The sequence below is a fragment of the Ichthyophthirius multifiliis genome (assembly GCF_000220395.1).
Source record: "Ichthyophthirius multifiliis unplaced genomic scaffold scaff_1120509250877, whole genome shotgun sequence".
NCBI classification, from domain to species: domain Eukaryota; phylum Ciliophora; class Oligohymenophorea; order Hymenostomatida; genus Ichthyophthirius; species Ichthyophthirius multifiliis.
Genome location: NW_004086413.1, coordinates 56,397 through 83,161, shown reverse-complemented (window position 1 = coordinate 83,161; position 26,765 = coordinate 56,397). Strand labels below are relative to the sequence as shown.

Sequence of the window (26,765 nt, the reverse complement as noted above, 5' to 3'; positions counted from 1 at the left end):
ATGTATAATTAAGTATAAATATAATAGTAGTATTAGAATAACTATTATAATAATTTTTAATAATAAAATAACATATAATTAAATAATCTAAATAATCCTATGGTCGAAAATACTTAGTAGCAAATTGAAACTGTTTAAAATTAATATAACAATTAAGTTTAAAATTAAAAAGATCCATGGGATTAACTGCTTCAAAAATTAAAATAGTTAAAATAAATGCATTTAAATAAACAAATAAACATAAATAATTTAAAATAAATATATGGAGGAAATGATTGTATTTAATTTGAGTAATTATTGTAATATTTAGGTTAAAATAAAATTATGCTAGATACTGAAGAATAGGATATTTTAGCTATTGCTTTATTCACAGAAAGAAATAAATATTTATACATTAAAGAGTTTATAGATTTCATGAATATAAATGAAAATCCACATAAAAAAATTGATTAAATAAATAATCCTATTGAAGATAATAAAGATATAAAATCTATTAATTATAATAAATATCCAGATATAAGAAAAAATGGTTTTGATAAATAAATAAACTTAGATTAATAAAAAATTGATAAAAAATAAGAGAATAAAGAAGTAAAAATATATAGTTAAAACTATAACAATTAAAATATAAATTAAATAATTATATAGCAAGATAATAATTATTAAATTAATAATAATAATAATAATAATAATAATAATAATAATAATAATAATAATAATAATAATAATAATTTATACTTAAAGTAATAATAATAAAACAACTAATATTTATAAAACTATTAGCTTTTATCGTCTACATTATAATCTAATTAAATTTGTGAACCTCATCCTAATATAATAGGCCTTGAATATTTTATAAAAAATCTTAATACTTTAAAATAAAGTAATTCTCAATAATTTACTGATATTTAATTTCCTCCTTGTGGTGATTCAATCATTACAGATAAAACTTATCCAAGATATAGTTAGTGGTAAAAGTTAGAAGTAAAAGCATATATATAAATATATATATATAAATATATATATATATATATATATATATATATTTATAATATATTTTTATATATATATATATTTTTGGATTTTAAATAATTAGTGGAAAAGACCTTCTCAATTTTTCGATAATAATACATATCATATATTTTCAAAAACCTAAGCAATATATTCAAGTAGAATCGGATTAGGAAAATTAATATCTCCATACGATATTAAATAAGGAGCTTTAGGTGATTGTTATTTTCTAGCTTCATTATCAAGTTTAGCACAATAACCTCAACGAATTTTGGAATTATTTATAACTCGAATAGTAAATAATTATGGTATTTATTGTGTAAAGATATGTTACGATGGCGAATGGTAGGCTGTTACTTTAGATGATTTAATTCCTTGTAAAGATAATAAACCAATATTTACAAAATCAAATGGAATAAATGAATTATGGGTTCTTTTGTTAGAAAAAGCTTATGCAAAATTATTTAAAAATTATTATAATATCGAAAGTGGATATTGTAGAGAAGCTTTAAGAGATTTAACAGGTGCTCCTACAATTTGTGAAATGACAAGGGACGAAAATGGAGAAGTAAATTAGGATTTAATAAAAAGAATAAAAGAATCTGTAGAAGATAAAAATAATAATTTTATTATCACTGCAGGAGCAAATGATGAAGATGAACTTTCTTAATCAAAAGCAAATAGATTAGGCTTAGTTTAATCACATGCATATAGTATTATATCGTAAAAAAATATATATTTATATTTATATATATATATATATATATATATATATATATATATATATATATATATTTATATATATTTTTAGTATCAAAGATATTATACACAGAACTTTGGGAAAAATTACATTAATAAAATTACGAAATCCTTGGGCTAAAAAAGAATGGAATGGAGATTTTTCAGACTCTAGTAATTTATGGTACTAAGAGTTGAAAGAATAACTTAGAGTACATGCCACTGATGATGGTGTTTTTTTTATGAGGCTGGATGATTTTTTCAAGTATTTTTCTGATGTTTGTTTTTGTTATTTACATGAGAATTTTCTTTATTCAAGTTTTAAAGTCGAAAATTCAAACAATAAAAACTCTAAACTTTTTGAAGTTCAAGTTTAAAAATAGGGTGTTTACTATTTTTCTATAGTTTAGAAAAGTAAAAGAAATTTCTTTGATTAGATGGATATTTAATATTCTCCTAGTAGGATTTTAGTATCTAAATAGGAAGGTATAGGTAAATATAGTTTCGTTGATTCTCTTCTTAAAAGAGACAGGGATACTTATATTAAATGCGAGTTAAAGCCGGGCACATATATTGTTTAATGTAAAGTTTTTTGGAATTAAAGTATTACAACTTAGTATGTTTTTAGTTCATATGGTGTTGATTAGGTCTATATTAAACCTATTAGTAAAACCAAAGTGCCTAATTTGGTTGAATAATGTCTAATTTAAGTCGCAAAGGGGTCAAAATAGTTAAAATCAGTAAGAAATGTAAATAATGTGATGAAATGTTCGGATATTGATATAAAAAAAGGATTTGGATTTTATTATATTTAAAATAATTCTAATATACCATTTGATGTTATTATTACTTATATAAAACATTAAGGACTTAAAATGAAAAAACCAAATAAATTTCCAATACTTAAATTATGTATAATACCATAAAGTGAATTTATTGCACCTATTACAGTAGATAGAAAAGGATATAGCTATTCTATTTAGGAAGATTATAAAATATGAATATTTTTATTTTATATTATAAAAATTAATGTTTTTTTGTAATTGATTTTTTTTTATCTTTTTTTGACTTTTCTAAAAAATATAAATAAAAAATTTTAATAAAAAAATAGTTTTAAAATAAAAACAGTAATATTGCCATTATTTTAAAAATTTTAAAATCTAAGAAATTATTATTATAGAGATAAAAATATAAAAATATAGAAACTAAATAATAATAATAATTTTTTCTATTTTAATTTTAAAAAAATAATAATAAAAAAAGAAAATACTAAATTTTTTTTTATTTTATTTAAATATATAATATATTTATATTTATATTTATATTTATATTTATATTTATATTTTTTTTCATATATAAATTTTTTTGTATATATTATTTTCAATATATTTAAAATATTAATTTATTATATATAACATTATTATATTTTTTTTTTGTTAATATATTATAAATATTATATATTTTAATAAATTATATTAATATATTTTTTTTTTATTAATTGTGTATATAGTAAAAAATAATTTACTATTTAACAAATTGTAATTTTTTATTTATATTATTATTATATTATTTTATAAAAATTTTTATTTATATATTTTTAGTATATTTTTCGCAAACACTTTAACATATTTAAATAAATGAATTTATAAATTTAATTGTTTTAATTTTCTATTTATAATTTAAATGTATATTTTATTATAATTTTTAATAAAATAATTGATATTTTATTTTACTATTTCAATTAAATAATTATTATTTAACTATTATTTTTTAATTTATAATAAAAAATAACATTAAAATTACAATATATTTCTTTTATTATTTAAATAAAATTTATCACATCAATAAATGATTGAAAATTAACTTGAAATCTTAAATTAAACCAATAATAATTAATAACTTAGCATCCATTAAAATTAAATAGCTTAAATGTTTATTAAAAAGCTTTAATATGCAACTTAACCCTTCAAAAATTATTAATAATTATTAAGAAAAGAATAAATAGATTTTTCAAACGAAACTGATTAACAAGTAAAAATAAAAAAAAATGATTTAATTTTTAATTATATTTATAATATATTTTAAAAAAATTAGGTTTTAATTCATATACTTAAAAAATAAACTATCAAAACAAAAAATGAATAAAACTTTTTAATGAATGCTATATATGGGCTTCATATGTTTTAAAAAAATAAACGAATGCTTGAAATTAAAGTTTGTAATAGTAAACTATTAGAAAACTTGAAAATTTAATATATTCCAGAAAGAAAAGTATTATTTAATTATGGTAAAAAAAAATAAAAAAAAATAAGCAATATATATCTTTTATTTAATAAAAGGTGACTTTGGATTTACTTTTTACATAGTTATATAAGGAGAATTAGATTTATTAATGCCAAATATTATAAAAGATGAAAGTTTTGATAGTTACCCAAAGGAAAATAATAACAATATCAAATAAAATTAAAGTAAATGGTAATTTTTAAAATCTAAATTTGTTCCTTTGTAAGATGAAATCGAATAAACTGTATTATCTTAAGAAAACGAAAAGTATATTAATTATTTTTATAAAGAAAATTAAGTATAATATATATATATATATAATATATAAAAAGTACAACAAAAATATATGAAACATACGAAGAATATTTAAAAAGACTATTCCCAAATATGAGTTATGTAAAAACTTTTACTGCAGGAGAATCTTTTGGTGAAATAGCTATATTAAAAGGATAAAGAAGGTGATTTTTTTAAAATAAATATAATAAAAAATAAAAAAATATATAAAGAGCGGGTACTATAGTATGTAAAAAAGGAGGCTATTTAATGACTTTAAATAAAGAAAGTTTCGACTTAATATTGGCTGAATATCATAATAATTTATTAAAATAGAAAGTTGAATTTTTAAAATCTTATTTTTTCTTTAAGACAATACCAGATCCTAAACTTTTAAATATTTTAAATTTAATCAAAGTTGTAAATTATAAAAACAAAAATATAGTATATTAAGAAGGAGATTTGAGCCGTTTTGTGTATTTTATAAAAGAAGGAGAAGTCGAAATATCACAAATATATAATGAAAATTAAACAAAAGATGAATAAAAAAAAGATTCATAGGATAAAGATGAACTTGAGGCTATTAAATTTTAAAAAAATGTCAATAAAAATAAAAGAATTGCTATTAGTTTAATTGGAACTAATTCTTATTTTGGAGAAGAAGAAATACTTAATTAAATTCCTTTAAGATAATAATAAGCTATATGTGTTAGTGAAAATGCTGAAATTTACTTATTGAAAAAAGATGTAATTTTTTTATATTAAATATAAATTAAATATAATCATAAAATAATTAAAGAATCTATTTAGTTTAACAAGAGGATATGGTGTGATATAAAAATTATAAGAAGAATTATAAATAAAAGGCGAATGGTAAAAAAAAAGGAAAGCTAAAGTAGCTCTTACAAGATAATCTACAAAAATAGAATTAGATAAATAAATAAAGTAATTAGTTAATAAATAATTTATGTCATAAAAAAGTATACCTGATAGCTATTCAAAAGAAAATATTATTTTAATAGATTAAAATTATAAAATAAAAAAAACATAAATAATTAAAAATAATAATAATAATAATAATAATAATAATAATAATAATAATAATTTTAAAAGATATTAGAAAAGGTATTATATTTAACAAATCAAGTTCTTAAAGTTTCAATTAATATGCTTTTAGTGATAGTAATATACCGAATTTACAATTCTCATAATAGGAAATACCTTATCAAAATAATAATATATAAGAAAAAATACACATAAAGTTAAATAAAATCAGAAAATTATCAAATATTGATAACAGATATGGAAATTATGTTGAATATCCTTTAGAAAAAAATAGTGTTTCTTCTAATGATATTTTTAATTAAAATAATAATAAAGAATCAGTGTGTTTTCAGTTTTCTTAGAATACTCAAATATAATAAATTTATTAATAAATTTAATATAAAACTTAAGTTTTGTAATAATTAAATAATGATAATAAATTATAAGGATAAAAAAAAAAAATGTTTTATTAAACTATATTTTTTAATAATTAGATTAAAAAAAAAAATCAATTAATAGATTTAAAGTGAGAAAAAGTGCTGTTTCATTGAATAATTTTAAAAGCCAATAAGCTTCTTCAGGTTAAGATTTTTAAAAAAAAATTCTAAATGATAGAAAAAATGAATTTAAAAATTATTTTAAAAAAATTAAATTTAATATTCTTATTAAGATAGTAATTAATCACTAGAATAAGATATTAATAGTAATAATATTATTTCAAATAAAAATAATGTTTAAGATATAAATAATAATAAATAAAATAACTTAAATAATAGTAGTAGGAATTTTAATAAAAACAATAACAAAATTAATAATACTTTTAGTATTAATTATAATACTAATAATAATGTTTTGAAAGCTAAAAGCTAAACATTACATAATATTTAATAAATATAAACTAATACGAAATAATTAAATGTTTAAGGAATTACTTTTTTTAATCCATAATATATTGCTCCTTTGGATATTTTATAAGAAGTTTCGGAAAATAATTCACCAGTTAAAACAGAAAAAAAAAATTCATAATAAATCTTAAAGTCTTTAAATTTAATATAAAAAAGAAATACTTATTATGATGGAAGTTAAAGTTTAGTTAGAAAAAAAAGTAATTCAAAATTTAAAGATAATTCATAATTTTGATAACAAAATTAATATTAAGCATTATAAAATTATATATATAAATTTATAGCATAAACACATTTACAATAAAACATAAAATAAAAAAAGAAAAAATTCATAGATTTAAAAACAGAATAAAGAATGCAAATATTTTTTTTTAAATAATAAAATTACAAAACAATTTCATATATTTTATAAAAATTAGATATATTTTTTTATTATTATTTGTTTAAAATAATTATATTAAAATTTATTAAATATTATATAATTTTTTATTTGTTTATATTTTATTTATATACTATGATTAAACATTTTTTAAAATCAAATTAACTAAAAGTAAAATTTGATTTAAAATTATTATGTTAGAATAAATTAAAAATACTAATATTTTAATTTAATAAAATACAAATGAAAAAATGAATTTTATTAAGTTAAATAATAAAAATTAGCATCAAAAATGGTAAAAAATAAAATTATAATAAATAATATATAAAATTAATTATTTATAATTATTATGTTAAATGAAAAAAACATAATAACTAATCATATTAATTTTAAATTAAATATAATATATAAGTTTATAATAAAAAAATAATATATTAAAGTAAATTATGATAATTAGAAATTATAAAAATATTTGTTCTATATAAATTTAATCTTAAATAAAATATTAAATATTGACATAAATAATATAATATATTATTAGTATATAATTAAAATTTATAATAAATGTTATAAATAAATATAATAATTTATAGAACAATATAAATTTATATATATATATATAATATATATATATATATATATATATATATATATATTTATAAATCTTATAATTTTAAACAATTTTATTTAAATTTAACAGAATATTTTTAAATTTCTAAATATATTCTTTTTAATTTTTATTTTAATAAATGTTTAATAATCTTATTTAGTTAAAAAATAAATATTATTTAATATATTTTTATATTTCTTTTTAATTTTTAACAATATTTTATCATTTTTTTTCAAAAATAATTAATTGAGTAAAATAAATATATATAATAAGATATATTATATAATAAACAAAAATAATAATAAAAATAACATATTTAAAATGCAAATATATAATATTTTATACAATATAATACAAACAATATTTTTTCATAAAAAGAGCCTTAAAATTGAAAAAAAAGGTTATTTAACTATTTAAATAACATTTTAAATAAAACCTTATGTTTATTCTGCTCCATTTAAAAATAAAACATAAACATAAGCATTAAAAGGTTTCCCTTCAATATTATCGTAATGATTTTTTTTTTCAATTATTTTTATAAACCCATTTTTTTCATAAAACTTAGCACCACTTTAATTATAAGTAACTATATGTAAATATATATACTCTACTTATTAAGAATTTTCATATGTTTATTTCAAATAATTCATCATTTTTGACGCTATTCCCATTTTTCTTACTTCATTTATTACTCCTAATGTAGTTATATATATACTTAAATAATTATTCAATAAATATTTATATTTGAATTTCAATATTTTTAGCTTTGCTTGTTTACACATATATAGTAAACATCCGACTATTATTTTATTCCCTTATGTAATATTTAATTCAGCTATTATACATTTAATTGTTCCTTTTACCATACCATTGTAATATTCATCACTGTAAGGGAGTGGAAACCATTCCTTGTGTAAAATCTTTATTTATTCAATGTCTTCAATGCTTACATTTTCCCTCAGGGTTATTTTATAGTGTTTTTTTAAGTCTATTTTTTCTAGTTTTTAATGTATTTGTGATATTTTAGTGTTGTTGCTTTTGGAATCTGGGGGAAATGCATCTGATAATCTAACCATTTTTTTGTATTAATTATTTTTGATATATTATAGTTAAAAATAAAAAATTAATTTAAAATTTTATTAATTTCTTTTGTAAAAAAATAATAAATAAAAAAAAAGAATAAAATAATTTACTATAATATTATATATTATAAAATAAATTGGATATTTTTTTTTATTTTTTTTCTATATATAAAATAAAATGAAAATAATATCTTCTCATTTAAGATGTTAAAAACAAAATATTACTCTATGATAAGGATATTTTTATCTTAATTATTTTAATATAGGTTTAATATTATGATGTTTATTCTTAATTATTACTTTTAATATATGAGTTAAATTATTTAATAAGAAGTTATATTAATCATAAAACCAAAATGTAATGCTTATTCCATAATCTTTTTATCTACAATAATTAATTTATTAATTCATTTTCCCTATATTGAAATTTTTTCTTTATCTTAAATAAAATAAATACTAATCAATATGATTTTATATAATATTTGTTTTATTAATAATTTTAAAAATTAAAAATAAATATATTATTAGTAAAAATAAAATTGTTAATATTAAACTTTGAAAAAATATAATTTAAAATTATTATTGAAGATATTGCTTTTTAAAAAAATATTTAAATTTTGCTTTATATATATTCTAATAAAATGATTAGTCTTTTTTTTATTAGTAAAAATATTAATACAAAAATTAATCAATTAAATAATATAAATATTTTTATATTAATTTTTATTATTTTAAATTAAAATAATTTTAATATATTTAATTTATAACGTGAATTAATAAAGTATGATAAAATATTAATATTATAATATATATCAATATATAATTTTTTTTATTTAATTTAATTTTTTTAATAATGATAAATATTTTAGTTTTTAAAATAAAAAATATATAAATAAAAAAGATTTTTTTTTTTTTTTTTTAAATTTTAAATGTCTAAAATAAATTGATTTTTTTCAAAAAATATTATTTAATTTATTTTCCTTTATAATCTTAATATATTTTTAAAAAAATTAACATTATTTGATGTATATTTTAAAAATAAAAATAAACAAATAAAAAAAATATTTCTTAAATGGAATATTTTACTTTTGAATAAATATCTTTTAATAAATTTTATTTTAGAAATTTTAATTTAGAAATTTTAATTTATAAAAAAGGTTATAAAAATTTGAAGTAAAATTAAGATATTTTTTTAAAAAATAAAAAATAGATAATCCCTTTTATAAATATTTAAAATTCTTAATTTTGCTTAACATTAATTAAGAGCTTAAAAAAATTAATATATATATATATAGACCCCTACCCCTTTTTATTTAATATATATAGATAGAATAAAATTTAAAGAAAAATAAAAAAAAAATAAAAAAAAAAATACATATTAATTAATTAAGACAAATACAATGGTGGGGGTTAATCGAAAAAAATAAAAATTAATTTATTTTTTTTTTTAAAAAAAAAAAAAAATTAAAAAAAAAAAAAATTAAAATTAATAAATAAATGGGAAACTTAAACAATTGTTGTAAACCAGATACCTAAAAGTTAAATGAAGCTAAAAAAAGCTAAAAAACATAATCTTAAAAAAAATAATAATACATCTTACCTCGTTATAAAATAAATACATCTGATTTTATATATAATAGAAATTCCAATTTAGATTCTAATTTAAATTAAGAAAAATAAATAAATACTTAAGGCTTTTTTTCAATGAATGAAGACTAGAATATAATGTAAATATTTTCTGAAATAAATACTTAAGAGGAAACTCTAAAAATAATAAATAATAAATAATGCTCGCAATAATATTAAATATCAATAAAAGATTTTTAAATAAAAGAAAAACTTTCATCTTCAAAATAAAGCAAAGTTTATTTATGTGAGAAATAAGGAGTTTTATACATTATTAAAGTCATAAAAAAATCCAATATATAATATGATAATTAAATCAAAAATATTTCTAGGGAAAAAGAAATTCTTTAAAAACTAAATAGTCCACACACTGTGAGATTAGAGTTTTCTTTTACAGATGAAAAATATATTTATTTAGTAACTAATTTCAAAATGAATGGAAATTTGAGAGATTTTTCAGTTAATAATAATCTTAGTTTACTTTAAATTTAAAAAATTATTGCCTAAATAACTCTTTGTATTAATTAATTACATTCAAATAATATACTATATAGAGCTTTGTAGTTAGAAAATGTACTTTTTGATGAATTAAATAACGTATGTTTATGTGATTTTGGTAATTCTAAAATTATCTCAAATGAAAAGGAGATTAATAATAGCTTTTTGTTAGATTTGGAAGATGAGAATTAATCACCGGAATAAATTGAGAGAAAAAATCATTCCTTTTAAAGCGATTATTGGTAATTAGGTATTATTTTGTATTAATTAATTTACAAAAAACATCCCTTTGAATCCAATACTATAGAAGAGTAAATTTATAATATTAAAAATGGATTCTAAAGTATAATTTTTGATACTCATTCAGAAAATATGGAACCTGTAGGAGAAGCTTTTATTGAGTTTATGAAAGGGTGCTTTTAAGTTAATCCGAAAAAAAGAATATGCAGTTTAGAAGATGTTTAAAAAAGTAAACTTTATTCTTAGTTTGATTTCAATAGGGTTATTAAAGAGTATGAATATTAAGAAGAAATTTACAATTAAAATTATTTATCATTAGATAATCTTGATTTCAAATTTAAAGATGAAGCATCTCCAAATGCCAGTGATAATATTTCAAATTAAATTACATTAATAATGTGAATATTTATTTATTTATATGTATATAATTTACTAATATATTAATACAATTTAATTTTTCCATATTTGTTTTGATTTTTATTTAAGAAAGATTAATTATAATTTTATTATTAATTATATTTAATTAGATAAAATATAGTAATTTTATAAAATTTGATTTAAATATGATAATATTTTATAGATAAAGTTTATCTTTTATAAATAAATTCAAATTAATTTATAAAAAATATAAAAAAATAAAAATATAGTTTATTTTTTAATTATAATATATATTATAAAAAAATAAGGAATGTATTTAATTGAATTATATTAAACATTATAAAATGTAATAAAAAAAAATATACAAATAAAATTTAATTTTATATATTAAAAAAAATAAAAATAAAATTAATAAAATGCAAAAAAAAAATAAAAAAATTTAATGAATATAATAATAATTTGAAAAATAAAATCAATATAATAAAATATTAATTTCAAATAATAAATATATTTAAATTGATATTAATAAAAAATAAAAAAGATAATTATTAAAAAATTAAATATTAATAAAATTAAAAAAAAAAAAAAAAATTAAATAAATAAAAAAATACTATATTATATAAAAAAATATATATATATATATATATATATTATTTATCTATTTTTTTATAAATTTATTTAAATTAATAAATATTTATATATTTCATATTATTTTTTATTTCATATTTATTATTTATTTATTTTATGTATTATTTTTTATAATTATGAATTTTTACTTTTTTTAAGTTAAAATTAATATATTTTATATTACTTATTTAATAAGATATTTAAAATAAAATTAATAATTATAAAATGAAAAAAATTAAAGATTAATTTTAAAATACTATTACACATTATTGGAAAATATACAAAACTGACTAAATTTAACGATTATATTAAAAAGGAAAATATGAAAAAATTGCTTCTAATTTAAAAACATTTAGTTAATATAATAATATAAAAATAAATGAATATTCATTTATATTTTTTCTTATTAGTGAATAAAATAAGTCTGCGATTGATAAAATTCTTTAAAAGACATATTATAAAGCTAATATATTGTCAGATTATAATAATAATTCATAAATAACTCCTTTATCATTTTCTATTTTAAACAATATGTAAGATATGTCGGACTATTTGATTTAATAAGGAGCTAATTTACACTAAAAAAATAATGAGGGTAATACAATTTTACACATAGCATCTTTTTTAGGTAATTTAGAAGCATTAAAATTTTGTTTAGAAAAAAATGTTAATATAAATGATTAAAATAATAAAGGAGATACTGCAATTTTATATGCTATTATTAAATAAAATATAGAAATAATATAATTTTTATTAAAAAATGGAGCTAATATAACAATTAGTAATAAAGATGGATTTTATCCTATACATGAAGCAACAATTACAGGAAATATAGAAATTTTGAAATTATTGTATATATATATATATATATATATATATATATATATATATAAATATATTTTTTTTAATAAATTTATTTTATTTTTTATATTAGAATAAATAGTTTAGATTTTATTAGAAGTTAATTTCCTATATGTGATCCAGTTCATTTAGCTTCTTAATTAGATTCTGTTGAAATTTTAAGTTTTTTTATTGAAAAAGATAAACATTTAGTAAATATATAAGATAAAACATATAATTAAACGCCTTTACATTATGCTGTAAATGAAAAGAAATATGAATGTGCAAGATATTTATTAATTAATAAAGCAGATGCTAATTTAAAAGATATTCACGGAAATACGCCTTTACATTTTGCAACTCTAAATAAAGATTTAAATATGATTGGTTTATTAGAAGAATTTGGTGGAAATGCATTAATTAAAAATGATGATGGTTTAAGTTGCATTGATGTTTGTTATATTGATAAAGATATTAGGATTATTAATTATTATAAGACTTTGAATAAATATAGTTAGCATTTTATGAATTTATATTAATGAAAATAAATATTTCTTATTATTACTTATCATTTATAATATATATTTATTTTTGTTTTCATTATTATTTAATAACTAAAAATATTATAATATATATTATTTAATAAATTAAAAGCCATAATTTATTAAAACTAATAAATTAAGTTTTTTTTAAAAAAGATTCTAAATAGCTATATTAATTATGATATAATATTTAAAAATTATAAATTTTTATTAATAATAAAAATAAAATTAATAACATAATATTAATAAAATATATTTTTTTTATAATATATATAAAAATATAAAATATTATATAAATATATATATATATATTTAATATTTTAAATATATTTATATAATAAATTATTATTATATCTTTAATTTTTTTATTTTTATATTTTAAAATAATATTTATTAATTTTACTAATATTTTTTTTTATTATTTTTTTTATTTTTTAACTTTACCAAAATAACTTAAATAATAATTATTAGTAATTTCAAACCTATTAATTCTATAAAAATTAATAATTAATTTATTTTAAAAATTTATTTTTCATATATTTTCATATTAATTAAATTTCTAAAGTATTAATATTTATAATTATTCATAAAATATCTTAATTTATTTTAAAGTCTATAATTTTATTTCATATATTTATAATTTAATATATAAAATTATAGTTTAATAAAAATATTTTGTTCTTTATTATTAGGTTAAATATATTATTTTAAATTAATAATTCAGTACATATAATAATAATAAAATATGTATAAAATCTCAAAAAAATTATCATATTTTATTTTATTTAATTTAATTTTTATATATTACTTTTAAAATTCTATTTTTATTTAATTATATAATATTTTATTAAAAATAAATAATTCGAAAAATAAAAAGTCTAGAAAATTATATTAAAGCATATTTTTATTAATTTTATAAAATCTAATAGAATATTTAAAAAAACCATATCTATGTAATATTTCATCATAAATATTTATTTTTTACAAATATATAAAATTTATCTACTTTTGAAATATATAAGCTTTTTAATTTTATATAATAAAAAATTTTCTTTTTTCATAATTTTTATTATTTAATTTTTAAAATTGATTAGTTATTTTTTACGAATTAACAACCAAATTCTCTAAAAATCCAGAAAACTTTAAATTAATAAAAAAAAAAATTTAAACAGAAAATATTTTTTTAATTTTCGACTTTTTATATGAGTAAAATAATCGTTATTAGTAAAAATAAAGTTTAAGAAAAATTACAAAATACATAATAGACTTACGGTTTTTATATTTATTATTATTTTAATCTTTATTTATAAAATAATAAAATGGTACATTTATTGCTGAAAAAATATTTAAATCAAATTTTTATTTCTACTACTTTTTTTTTATTTATACTTATATTTTATATTGGTTTATAATTATTAATTGATTCTTATTTTTTTAAGAAAATTTTATTTAAAATATAACTAAAGACACTAAAAAATTAAGATTAATTAATTATTAATTAAATATAAAGTATTTTTAGAAATTAGATATATAAAAATTATTTTATAAATATAATTTTTGATAAGATATATTATATTATTTTTGAAAAAAATTGTCAATGAAATTTAGTAAAAAATGTTAAATTAAAATTAAAAAAAAAAATATAAATATAAAGAAGTTTAATTAATTTATTTTTTTAATATTAAATATATTAAGATCAAACAAATATTTAATAAAATTATGTATAAATATAAAATTTAAATTAAAATTATAATTTAATTTTTATTATTATTGTTAAAATAAAATAAAATATTAATATTTAATAAATAAATTTAATATGTGTTATATAAATAAAATTATACATATAGATCTTATATATCTATAAATTATTATGAAAATTGAAATATAGATAAATTAAAAAAAAAAAAAAATATGTAACATATAATATTACCATTTTCTAGCTTAATTATAATTATTCTAATATTATCATTTTTTATTAGTGATTTAATTGAAAGCAAAGACTCAGTAGATTTTTTAACAATAGCAAATAATTTTAACTATTAATTATAAAATAGCTAATTTTATCATTTTATCACTTCATTATTTTCACATTCTAACATATTTTAATTAATTCTAAGTTTATATCTGATATATACAGAAAGCATGGTATTTGAAAAATTAATAGGTAGTACAACATATATGCTTTTATTTATTTACAAATGTATAATAATATAATCCACATGTTTTATTTTTTATTTGGTAATGGAGACTATAATATAAGTTAATATTTAAGTCTATTTGAATTAACTATTATAAGGCACTTGGACAATTATTTTAAGTGATTTAATTTCAAGAAGTTTTTCTAGTCCGGATGAGAAAAGATGCTTTAAATTTTTATTAAATAAATATTATGCATTGATTTTAACTTTTCTAAGTATATGTATTTCTGGATTTACTATAAATTTTATTATTATAGTTTTAGTTGCTTTTATAGAATATAAATTTTTCAATGGTATGCTTTTAAGACCATATAAACATCATATTTAGTTAGTGGAAAAATATTTCTTTTGTATAGGAAAGATTAAAATAGTATCAAAATTATCTTTTGTATCAGTTGAGGATTGTAATGAAATGTTTTTTAAATAAAAAAATTATGATAATTATTTACAAACATCTTAACCTTAACTAGAAAATAATTTAAAAGGAGAAAATTATATGCCTTAGAATTATTATAGTATTTCTAAAAATGATACTTAGTCAGTTTTAGATGAATATGATTAAAATTTAAAAAATGAAGTGGAAGATACAATATAAAAAAAGAAATAAATAGAAATATGATGATAATTTTTTATTAATTATTTATTATTAATATATGTATATATATATTTATATATATATATATATAAATAAAAATATTTATTTATTGTTATTTTATATTTTTTTTTATTATTTATTTGGGTTTATTCAATATCAATTTAATATTAGCATATATATATATATATATTTTATAGCATATTTTATCTTTTCTTATTTTTTAAATCCTATATATTTATAAAAAATATTAAAATATTTTTTATTACTTAATATTTTTATAATATATAAAACATTGTTTTTATTATCATTTATTGTGCTTTTGTAAAATCTATTTAATTTATTTATTATCTGTACTCTTTATCGCTTCCTTAATTATTTTTTAAGGCCATTGATAATTATCAAGTAAATATTAGACAACTTATATATGTCCCCATCTATATTTATTTATTAAAATAAAAATAAATATTTTTTTTGTAGATTCTGTAATTATAATTAAATAATATTTAAAGTAATATATATATATATATTAAAATTGTTTAAAATTATTATAAATAAATAAAAATATTTATATTTATATATATATATATAATTTTTATTCATTTTTTCTATATTACCTGCATGCTACTGAAAGGGTATAATCATATATATTTTCACTTTAATTTATTTTAGATATTATAAATGGATTTACGTTATATTTCTTAAGAATTTTTAAAACCTTTTCTTTATTTAAATAAAATATAATGTATTATTTATATACTTTTAAATTTCCATTTTTTGCTGCCGAATAAATTGGAGTTTTACCAAATTAATCATAATGATTTTATCTTCTTTCAGGATTATTATCCTCTAATAAATATCTATTTTTTATTTGTAAATTTAATAAATTATTATTTATATTCTTTTATACTTTTTAGGATCGTTTTGTAAATATTTTTCGATGAATGTAATATCTTCTTTTGATCCATTTTAAATACATTCGAAAAATTATGCTTTTTATCTTATGTTTTCAAAGGCCTTTTATTTTTCTTTTTGAGCCTATATATTTATATTACTAAATAAAAAAAAAATATTTAAAAAAATAATTTTTTAGTTTTGTTTATTTTTTATTAGTTATTAAAAAAAATGTAATTGAAAATATTTTTATTTTGTAATTTTTTTTTTTTTTTCTTTAATTATATATTTACTTCATGGATTGCCTCTTATTTCAATTTATCTAATAATTTTTAAATATTTTCTGATTTTTTTTATTAATTTTATTCTAAATTTTCTGATTTACTAATAAGATTAGGAAAATGATTATCCCAAATAATTTCATTCTAATTTTTTTTTTATTCGATTAATTATTATATATTATTTTTAAAAAATATATTACTGGAGAGTTTATTTAAATAACTTCTTATTATTAAAATAGCTGTATTGATTTAAATATATTTTATAATTTTAGCCATTTCTTTTTACCAGCAGATTAAGGTTATTAAATATTATAATCTTATTAATTATTATTATTTTTTTATTAAAAATTATCTGAAGAAGAACGTCTTTATCTATTTGAAAAACGATTAATACTATCGATACTTAATTTATATAAAATTTTATCAAATAAATTATAATCAAAGTTTATATTTTTATTTTATAATTAAATAATTATTAAATATCAGTTTAAAAAAGTATTAAAAATTTAATTTTTATATGTTATTAATTGTAGTTTTACCTTCTATTTTTTTAATTTTAAGTTATATTAGCTTACATTTTATAAAACTTAACTTTATTATAATTTTTGATCAAAATTTGACATTATATCTATTTATAAGTTTAAATAAAAGCTATGATATTATTATAATATAATTATTTTATTTTTTAATTATGATCAAAAATTAATATTTATAATAGATTATAATTTTATATAAGATAAATTTAAAAAAAATTATATATTTAATATTTTTATTTATATCTATAAATTATATTTTATTTTATTTTTATTTTTATTTATTTTAAATTAGATTTTTTTTAAATATTTTATAATTTAATTAATTTATTTTTTTAAATTTTTTTTTTTATTAGATTTTTAAAAAAAAATGTCTAGAAAAAATCCGTAAATATATATATCAAATTTTTCAAGCAGGACTACTGAAGAAGATTTGGATTATGAATTTAAGAAGTTTGGAAAAATAGTTGATATTATAATGAAAAGATCATATTCGTTTATAGTTAATAAACCTACACAATATATATAAATTATATATAATATTATAATTATTTTTTTTTAATATAATACATTTATATTTATCAAAATAAATAAATAGACATATAGAGATTATCATGATGCAGAAGCTGCAATCAAAAAGATGAATAAAGTTTGTTATTATATTTTACTTATTTTTTTTTTTTATTTTTTTTTAATATATATAAAAATTATATAATAATAACTAATAATTAAATAATATTTAAAAGGCTTAAGTAGATGGAAAAGTATTGATAGTAGAACCTGCAGGATAAAAAGTATCAAGGTCTAGAGGACCTTAACCTGTTGATAGATGCTATAATTGTGGAAGAAGAGGCCATTGGTCAGAAATAATAATTCAAAATAATTATTTGTGAATTTGGCAAACAATAATTTTTTTTTGTTTGAAAATACAGGGCTAATGAATGTGATGAAAAAAGAAGAAGGTGTTATTAAATTTTTTCCTTTAAATTAAATATTTTTATATTTAAATAATTTAAGAAGATAGTAAAGTAGTTCTAGATCTAGTTCAAGAAGGTTCATTAAATTTTTTAATTTTATTTTATTTTATTTTTTTAATATAAATTTAATTAGTTAATAGATATATATTATATTTAAAACATTATTAATATAATCATATATAAAAATATATATTATTTTATATTAAATAATATATAAATATTATATAAATATTTAAAAAAATTAATAAAATAATTTATAAAATATAATATATATATATATTAATATATATATATATATATATATATATATATATATATATTTATATATTTATAAAAAAAAAGTAATAGAAAATATTCAAGAAGGTAAATTTTTTATTCTATTTAAATATGATATGATATGATATGATTTCAAAATTAAAAATAATATGATTTTTATATATAAATTAAAAATTATAATTCAAAAAATTAAAACATTACATATGAAAATTATTATACATATTTAAGAAAAAAAAGTTATACAGAAAGTAGTTCCTCAAGCTCTTCTAATTCGTCTAGAAGCGATTATTCAAGTTCTGGATCTGGATCTGATTCTGATTCTGATGGTTCTAGATCTTCAAGATCGAGATCGAGATCAAGATCAAGCTCGAAAAGGGACTAGAAAAATAAAAATAAAAGTAGTAAATAAAAAGAATAAGCTAAAGAAAAGTAAAAAGAATAAATCAAGCAAAAAGATTAATAAGAATAACAATAATAATCATAATTACAAGTTTAATAACAAGTTTAATAATAAGTTTTATAATAACAATAATAATAATAATATGATTTGTAATAAGAATAAATTAAAAACTAAGAAAATGAATTAAAAAATATTTAAAAATGAAATTTAAAACATTATTTCTAAACTATAAAAATAAAATTATTAAAATATTTAATTTTTTATTATTGAATAAATAAGATTAATAATAAACAAAAAACATATTAAATAAATAATTTTATTTTTGTTTTTATAAATAAGAATAATTTTTCTTAAAATATTTAATAATATATATTAAATTAAAAAATAAATATATATAAATAGACAAATATATTTTTTCTTTTAATATAAAAAATTAAAATATTTTATATAAATCTATTATTTATATATTTACAATATCTTAATATCTTAAAATATTTATGCGACTTTTATTTTATTTTTTTAATCAAAGTAATGATTAGATATACTATAGATTTTTTTTTTTTAATAAAAATAAAAGAAAATAAATTGATTATTTATTAGTTTTTTTTTTTTTTTATGAAATAAAAATTATATAATATTTTTTTTTTTTAATAATAAATAATGAAATAAACAAAATTTATTCTAATTATATTTAAATATGTTATTATGTATATATAAACTCAATTAATATCAATGAATTTAGTTATTTTCTTAGTTTTAACTTATATATAAATATTAATATGAAAATGAAAAAAATATTAATAATAAAATACATGAAAATTATGAATATTTAAAAATAAATTTTATTTAATTAAAATTTATTTAATAATATATCTTTAAAATCACGAGCATATATGTGTATTAATTTTCATTATATTATAAAAAAGATAGGCAATAGTTTTTTATTTTATTTAATAATAGAAATTTAAATGAAAATATATAACTTAAATGTCTTAAAAAATTCAAATAAAATGAATAAAATAAATATATTGACTTATCGGCTTTAAACATTACTTTCTATTTGAAAAAATCAATATATTAATGTAATAACACGATCTTACAAAAAAAAAAAAATTAATGAGTGAGTTTGGAGGTTGATAAATTGTGTTCTCTGAAGTTACTATTATAATGTTAAAATACAATAATTATACTTTTATTCATGATTTGGCGAATAAGTTGTATTCTTTTGATATTAAAGACGGGGATAAAAAAAATAAAGGCAAAATTCTGAAATTAATGAAATAGACAAATATATATAATAACAATAGAAAGAACAAAAATTATAGGAATAGTCATCAAAAAAAGAGAAAATTATACTTGCCGAATTTTAGATATATTTAGAAATTATGAAATAAATTTAATGAAAAGTATTTATTAAGAAAGTAAGTTCTTAATAGGAAAGAAAATAAAAATAGATTTAAATAATTAAAAGAAATAGAAATATAAAATACATATAAGTATTTATATATTAAAAAAGCAATAGATTATATGCATCATGAATTTGATATTTAGAAATTTTTTAATATATAGATAAAATTAAAAGAAATATTTTAGATAATACTTAAAAATAAAATTAATACAGAAAATATAAAGTAAATTAATATTTATTCATATAAATAATTATATAATGCATATAATGTTTCCTAAATACCATATCTAATATAAAAAAATTGATAATTAATTTAGAAACTTTTAGAAAGCTAAAGTATTTACAAAGGAATGTAAATATATGAAAAAATAAAACGTAGGGAAAATCATATAGTTAATTAATTCTTAGAATGATATATTTTTATTCGGAAATACATAAAAATCATGACATAATTATATCCTGTTACAGTGATGTTTGAGAAAAATAATTTGAAAGAGAAAAATCAGAATGAATTATATAAGTCTGTGGTAAAATAGAGTTTATTTATTATATACGAAGTGATTTTCAGTTCTTAAAATTAATAATTAAAATCTTAGATTAGATAATAAATATTTTAGATGACTTTATAAAATTAGTTAAATTAAAATAGTTTCGAAAATTAAATGGATGGGAAAAAATTTTATGTCTAATTTAAAATAATAAATGAATATTTAAAATAACTAAAATAGTATGAATAATAGTATTATTTAAAATGGTAACGATAAAATAAAAAAATGATAATTCTTCAACTAAGTAGTAAAAATTTTTAAATATAGATTTTCGTTGTAATTTATTATTTAATAATAATTCGAATAATTAGAGCTATATTAGACCATAAAATATAAATAATTTATTTGTTTATTAAATGTATTATATATATGAAAATAAATATAAATGTAGTGTATAATTATTTAAAAAACTAATATATAATTAAAATTTAAATTGAATATGAACTTAGTTTTATAAAAAGTTACTTTAGACAATTAAAAATATAGCAAAAATTAAAATTAAAATTATAATACATTCAATATAAATAATAATGTTAACTATATATATATAAATAATAATTAAAAAATTCATTTATATGTAAATAGAAATAAAAATTATTACATAATTAAATATAATAAAAAATTTTTAAAATTAAATATTATTTAATAATTTTTCATGTATATAAATAATGTATTAATATATCTATTTTAATAAATTACCTAAATAATATATATATTTATATATATATATATATATATATATATACATACATATTTATTTTTTTTATCCATATTTTTTTATAACTATAATAAAAAAATCAAATAAAATTTATTATAAAAGTAATTTTTTTTTTAATTTTAATCATTATAATTTAAAAACATATTAAATAAAAATAAGAAAAAAAAAAATTCAAAAAGAATTATTAAATTATAATTTAATTACAATAAATATGGATAATAAAAAAAATTTAAGAAAAATATCAAGAGATACAAATCAAAAAAAACAAATAGAAATATCATTTATAGACATAAATTTATTTTATAATTTACTTCAAAGAGCAGCACATCATTAATAAAAAAACAGTTTCATAATATATGATTTAGGTAATCCATAGTGTATTCCATATGAATTTTAAAATTTAATACCTATATCTCAAAATATATTAAAAGAAATACAAATAAAAGAAGAAAACATTAAATTAGAAGATATCTAATAATTATTATCATGTGAAAAAAAGGATATTTTTTCAAAGGCAAAAAGATTTTATAATTTTATAATATTTTAAGCGGAAAATAACGAGAAATAGTAAATGCTAAATTAGATTATAGTCTAAATATAAAAATAATAAAATAAAGAATATAATAATTTATTAAGTAATGGACATATTAAAATTACTGAAGATACTTTATTAAAATATATATAAGATGCAAAATATGATAATGTCGAATTTAATTAAGCTTTTAATTTTTATAAAATTTTGAAAAAAAATAAAATTTAGGAAATTCATATATTAAGAAACGAGTCAAATTCCTTCTTTAATTAATATAATTTTATGAAAAAATGTTTTCAATAATTTAATAGTATATAAATAAAAAATTATAATTAAAAAAAATATAATTTAAAATAAATATATATAATAATAATTCATTATAATATATATATAATTCATTTTATTAATAATAATATAAATATAATATTTTTAAATAAATAAATTTAATTATATATAAATATAAAAAAAAAATATATAATTATATAAATATTTTTAAATATATATATATATATATATATATATTTAAACATATTAATATATTTAAATATATTTTTTAACTATATTCAATTTAGATAGCTAAATAGTTTATCCAAATGATATTTTAAATGGAAAATTATATTATGGAAATTGGAAACATGCTGCTTCTTAAGAAGTTATAGATAATATTGGATTAACTCATATTCTTAATATGACTTCAGAAGTTGAAAATTTTTTTTAATTAAATCGTCTGTACAAAAAAAAAAACTAATATTATTTTAATTAAAAAAATAATATTATATGATATTGAAAATTAATTTAATATTAAAAAATAAAATAAAAAATAATATTTAATTATTAAAATAATTATATTAATATATCATAAATAAATAAAAATAATTATTTAATTTTATATAAATATTAATATATTAATATAAATTTAAAAGAATATAATGTTATTATATAATTTATTATATATATATATATATATATATATATATATATATATATATATATATATATATATATATATATATATTAGCTTAAATTAGCTATTTGAAAATAAGTATTGATGATGAAGATTTTACAAATATTTCTTAGCATTTTAAAGAATCATGGGAATTTATTTCTAATGCATTATAAGATAACAAAAACAAAATACTTATCCATTGTGCTTAAGGAAAATCTCGATCTGCTACTATTGTTTGTATGTATTTAATGAAAAAATTTAAATTAGGTTTTGAATATGTATTTTTATATATATATTATTTTTTATTTTAATAACTATATTAGATTTTAAGTTATGTATAAAGTAGAAGAGATGTTGCTTGTCCGAACTACGGATTTATTGAATAACTTAAATAGTTTGAAAAAAATAATTTTGAGTTTTTTTGAAAAAAACATAGAAAAAAACTTAGAAAAATAAATTTTAATAAATTATAAAATTAAAAAAATTATTTTTCCCTTTTATTTTATATTAAATACTTTAACCTTCTTAAACAAAAAAATCATTTTATTTAATTAAAATCAAAATTATTTTCATTTTAATAAATTAAATTATATAAAACAAATAATATTTTTGTTTTTAAAAGAAAAATTATTTAAATTAAATAATTATTAAATAAATTAAAATTAAAATAAAAATATAAATAATTTTCTTTTTTATCAAAAATAAAAATAAAAATTTTTCAATTAATAGACAAAATATAATAAAATAATAATAGATATTATAAAATATATACAAAAAAAAATTATTTAAAATAAAAGATTTATAATAAATATATTAAATTTAATATTTTTTTCATTTTATAGTTTTATTTTATTATATTTATTGAATTTTATGAATAGACATAATAAATTATCACAATTAAGATATTTATAATCATATAAAGTTTCTAAATACTAAATATCTATTTTACATATATAAAAAAAAAAATATTTAATATTTAAAAGATAAAATTATAATAATAATAAGTAATTATAATAGATTTATATTTTAATTAAAATTTTCTTTTTAAATATTTTTATTATAAAATATTTTAATTTTGAATTATTTCTTTGATTTTTGATTCATTTTTAATTATTTTATTATTCTTCTAAAAATAAAATTGCATTATAATATTTAATTTTAAATAAATAAATATTGAATTAATTTATAAAACAAAAATTATTTATTTGAATGTATTTTTATTAATATAATTAGATATAAATTATTGTGTGTGTGTTTTTTTTTCTTCTTTTTAATATTTATTATTTTTATAAGTAAAATAAAGAATAATATTCGAAAGTCCAAAGTTAAATATAAATACTTAAAAATATTCTCACTGTGATATAAAAGGATTTTTAACTATTTAAACAAAAAGAAATTTAATTTAATTTATTGATAAGTAGTAATAATAAAATAAACAAATATTAAACAAAAAAAGTATATAAATTCTACTATACATTGTCAATATTTATTAATTATTTTAATTTATTATTTAAATTTGTTTAATTTATAATATTCATATATTTTTTTAAAAACTTCTTGTTTTTACATATAAGCAAGTATAAAATAATAATATATATTAATATGAAATTAAATTATAATCGAGATTATAAAAAAAAAAATCAATTAGATTTTGGATAATAGCTAATAATATATAATTATTGTATTAATAAATTAGTTCAGTTAAAAGGGATAGAACATTTTAGATTTTAGATTTTAAATAAAGATTATTAAAAAAAACATGTATAAATAAATATAGATTTATATTCTAAATATAAAAAAATTATAATAATATATATTTTTTATTTAAAAAATTTATATACAAAAATTATAAACATAAAAGCAGTTAAAATAATACAGGTTATTTGAAATATTTCTAAAATATAATAATCATTATTAAATTAATAGTATTTAGCATTATTATATATTTGTAAAAAATTTATATTAATATAGAAAAATATAATATTTTATATATATATAAATAAATAGATTATATTAATATTAAGTTTTTTATTTTTTTTCAAAACAAAATTTCAAATTAAAGACTTCTATCTTAACTATATCCGATTCTCAATAAATTTGTAAAAACTTCAAGTCTAAAACTATTAATCTATTACATATTATAGCTAGTAGCATGTAAAGCCTTTCCCTATGCACATAGACTCAAATTTTTACAAAAAAACAAACAATTATCCTATGGTAAACTATTCTAAGGTACTGAAACAGATCTTCCTATATATTAATCTGCAATTTAAGCGCATTAATCTTATGGCAAATCAGTTTTATTTTACAATTCAAGTTATATATATAACCTTATTATGTTAGAAATTCGTTCATGATAAGGTAAAAAAAGTCTCATATCAGAATCATAAATTAGTATTTCTTTATCTGGAGTGTTTTTTATTTCTATTAGTATCCAGTTATTATAAGTTATTTACAAAGAAATTAAAATACGTTTAAATTTTTCGAATATATTTGATGTATTTCCCCTATATTCTTATGTGTAGTTTTTTATATTATCGTAGTTTATTGATTCCGGAATTAATTGTGACCCTGTGGGCAATAGAGAAGAAAAAAAGGATGATTTTAAGATCAGAATTTGAGAGTTTTTATATATGGGAGAGAGGTTACGTTCTGAAAAATAGTCGATTATGAAAAAAACTAGGTTTTCACTTAATATACGGCCTTCTTGTAAAGATGACAGGTCTTCATTTTTTAAAGAAATATTATAGCGCATTACTCTTATTTTGTTTGGGTCTTGTAAATTTATATTGGCGAATTCATATTTGAAGGATCGGTCATTTTCAGAGGAGAAGTTTTGTAATTAAGTACATATCTACATAGCGTTTTGGCGGAAAGTGATAAAATTTTCGAAAAGTTGTTTACTAAAATCACTGGCTTTATTGAGAACTTCGCAAATTATGTGTGGAATGAGACTATCGAGAGATTAGAGACGGCTTATCTTAGATTCTAGTGTTAAAAGGAGGTCTTTGTCGAATTTTTAAACAATTTATTGTTTGTCTTTTAGGGCTAGGATTTAATTGATTTATTGTATTATTTCGTCTATTTCATATGATAGGTTTTCTCGTTGATTTATTAAATCATCGTTTATTCTGGTTTTATATAATTTTTTGGCATATATTTCTAAACTTTATCTCATATTATTAAATTCATCTTATTTAAAATCTCTAAAATAATCAGGTGTTAACTATTTGTTTTCTATAAAATCAAATAGATCAGAAAAATCAAGATTTTAAATATTTTCTAAAAGGTTAGAGTCATTTATACAATTGGAAAATATTTAGTAATTCTATTTTAATTTTTAGTGTTTTTTGCTATATTTTTGAAAATATTCTTTTAAGCTTTTT

General features: G+C 14.5%; 5 protein-coding genes across 5 annotated transcripts, besides 56 other annotated features; 4 read left to right on the top strand and 1 right to left on the bottom strand. All coding sequences in view use genetic code 6, as the record gives it.

Annotated features, from left to right (window-relative positions):
• Nucleotides 1-324: 324 nt before the first annotated feature.
• On the top strand, nucleotides 325-4,494 carry IMG5_106010 (hypothetical protein; the record flags this gene model as incomplete). Its single annotated transcript, XM_004035057.1, has 9 exons — nucleotides 325-591; nucleotides 784-984; nucleotides 1,097-1,734; nucleotides 1,823-2,014; nucleotides 3,260-3,287; nucleotides 3,694-3,780; nucleotides 3,844-4,036; nucleotides 4,089-4,299; nucleotides 4,365-4,494. 9 exons carry the CDS (start codon nucleotides 325-327, stop codon nucleotides 4,492-4,494), a joined length of 1,947 nt encoding a protein of 648 aa, XP_004035105.1.
• Nucleotides 669-732: a microsatellite.
• Nucleotides 993-1,075: a microsatellite.
• Nucleotides 1,743-1,816: a microsatellite.
• Nucleotides 3,052-3,094: a microsatellite.
• Nucleotides 3,052-3,127: a microsatellite.
• Nucleotides 3,132-3,248: a microsatellite.
• Nucleotides 3,180-3,239: a microsatellite.
• Nucleotides 3,438-3,507: a microsatellite.
• An 861-nt stretch (nucleotides 4,495-5,355) lies between the features above and the next one.
• Nucleotides 5,356-5,410: a microsatellite.
• Nucleotides 5,411-6,451: 1,041 nt separating this feature from the next.
• Nucleotides 6,452-6,486: a microsatellite.
• Nucleotides 6,487-7,231: 745 nt separating this feature from the next.
• Nucleotides 7,232-7,307: a microsatellite.
• Nucleotides 7,240-7,294: a microsatellite.
• Nucleotides 7,308-9,426: 2,119 nt separating the features above from the next.
• Nucleotides 9,427-9,478: a microsatellite.
• Nucleotides 9,434-9,474: a microsatellite.
• Nucleotides 9,479-9,669: 191 nt separating the features above from the next.
• Nucleotides 9,670-9,696: a microsatellite.
• Nucleotides 9,670-9,699: a microsatellite.
• Nucleotides 9,700-9,774: 75 nt separating this feature from the next.
• Nucleotides 9,775-9,815: a microsatellite.
• Nucleotides 9,776-9,811: a microsatellite.
• A 1,798-nt stretch (nucleotides 9,816-11,613) lies between the features above and the next one.
• Nucleotides 11,614-11,644: a microsatellite.
• Nucleotides 11,636-11,675: a microsatellite.
• Nucleotides 11,667-11,709: a microsatellite.
• Nucleotides 11,710-11,766: 57 nt separating this feature from the next.
• Nucleotides 11,767-11,806: a microsatellite.
• A 113-nt stretch (nucleotides 11,807-11,919) lies between these two features.
• IMG5_106000 (hypothetical protein) lies at nucleotides 11,920-13,076 on the top strand (the record flags this gene model as incomplete). The annotated part of the gene is made up of 2 exons (XM_004035056.1): nucleotides 11,920-12,545; nucleotides 12,629-13,076. 2 exons carry the CDS (start codon nucleotides 11,920-11,922, stop codon nucleotides 13,074-13,076), a joined length of 1,074 nt encoding a protein of 357 aa, XP_004035104.1.
• Nucleotides 12,547-12,593: a microsatellite.
• Nucleotides 12,584-12,619: a microsatellite.
• A 259-nt stretch (nucleotides 13,077-13,335) lies between the features above and the next one.
• Nucleotides 13,336-13,413: a microsatellite.
• Nucleotides 13,339-13,395: a microsatellite.
• Nucleotides 13,342-13,406: a microsatellite.
• A 2,510-nt stretch (nucleotides 13,414-15,923) lies between the features above and the next one.
• Nucleotides 15,924-15,960: a microsatellite.
• Nucleotides 15,961-15,967: 7 nt separating this feature from the next.
• Nucleotides 15,968-16,007: a microsatellite.
• Nucleotides 15,969-16,011: a microsatellite.
• A 1,792-nt stretch (nucleotides 16,012-17,803) lies between these two features.
• Nucleotides 17,804-17,887: a microsatellite.
• Nucleotides 17,828-17,862: a microsatellite.
• Nucleotides 17,888-17,944: 57 nt separating the features above from the next.
• On the top strand, nucleotides 17,945-18,467 carry IMG5_105990 (hypothetical protein; the record flags this gene model as incomplete). The annotated part of the gene is made up of 4 exons (XM_004035055.1): nucleotides 17,945-17,961; nucleotides 17,989-18,040; nucleotides 18,173-18,223; nucleotides 18,321-18,467. 4 exons carry the CDS (start codon nucleotides 17,945-17,947, stop codon nucleotides 18,465-18,467), a joined length of 267 nt encoding a protein of 88 aa, XP_004035103.1.
• Nucleotides 18,243-18,267: a microsatellite.
• Nucleotides 18,468-18,718: 251 nt separating the features above from the next.
• Nucleotides 18,719-18,886: a microsatellite.
• Nucleotides 18,727-18,879: a microsatellite.
• Nucleotides 18,728-18,782: a microsatellite.
• Nucleotides 18,758-18,871: a microsatellite.
• Nucleotides 18,813-18,884: a microsatellite.
• A 422-nt stretch (nucleotides 18,887-19,308) lies between the features above and the next one.
• Nucleotides 19,309-19,350: a microsatellite.
• Nucleotides 19,316-19,353: a microsatellite.
• Nucleotides 19,333-19,389: a microsatellite.
• Nucleotides 19,390-20,063: 674 nt separating this feature from the next.
• Nucleotides 20,064-20,093: a microsatellite.
• Nucleotides 20,094-21,211: 1,118 nt separating this feature from the next.
• Nucleotides 21,212-21,254: a microsatellite.
• A 635-nt stretch (nucleotides 21,255-21,889) lies between these two features.
• Nucleotides 21,890-21,928: a microsatellite.
• Nucleotides 21,929-22,715: 787 nt separating this feature from the next.
• On the top strand, nucleotides 22,716-23,804 carry IMG5_105980 (hypothetical protein; the record flags this gene model as incomplete). Its single annotated transcript, XM_004035054.1, has 3 exons — nucleotides 22,716-22,743; nucleotides 23,006-23,158; nucleotides 23,452-23,804. 3 exons carry the CDS (start codon nucleotides 22,716-22,718, stop codon nucleotides 23,802-23,804), a joined length of 534 nt encoding a protein of 177 aa, XP_004035102.1.
• Nucleotides 22,745-22,797: a microsatellite.
• Nucleotides 22,753-22,795: a microsatellite.
• Nucleotides 22,754-22,797: a microsatellite.
• Nucleotides 22,793-22,851: a microsatellite.
• Nucleotides 22,902-22,984: a microsatellite.
• Nucleotides 22,904-22,955: a microsatellite.
• Nucleotides 22,904-22,996: a microsatellite.
• Nucleotides 22,917-22,985: a microsatellite.
• Nucleotides 23,240-23,339: a microsatellite.
• Nucleotides 23,370-23,448: a microsatellite.
• Nucleotides 23,803-23,832: a microsatellite.
• A 491-nt stretch (nucleotides 23,833-24,323) lies between these two features.
• Nucleotides 24,324-24,369: a microsatellite.
• Nucleotides 24,370-25,989: 1,620 nt separating this feature from the next.
• Nucleotides 25,990-26,535, bottom strand: IMG5_105970 (hypothetical protein; the record flags this gene model as incomplete). The annotated part of the gene is made up of 1 exon (XM_004035053.1): nucleotides 25,990-26,535. One exon carries the CDS (start codon nucleotides 26,533-26,535, stop codon nucleotides 25,990-25,992), a length of 546 nt encoding a protein of 181 aa, XP_004035101.1.
• Between the last annotated feature and the right edge of the window lie 230 nt (nucleotides 26,536-26,765).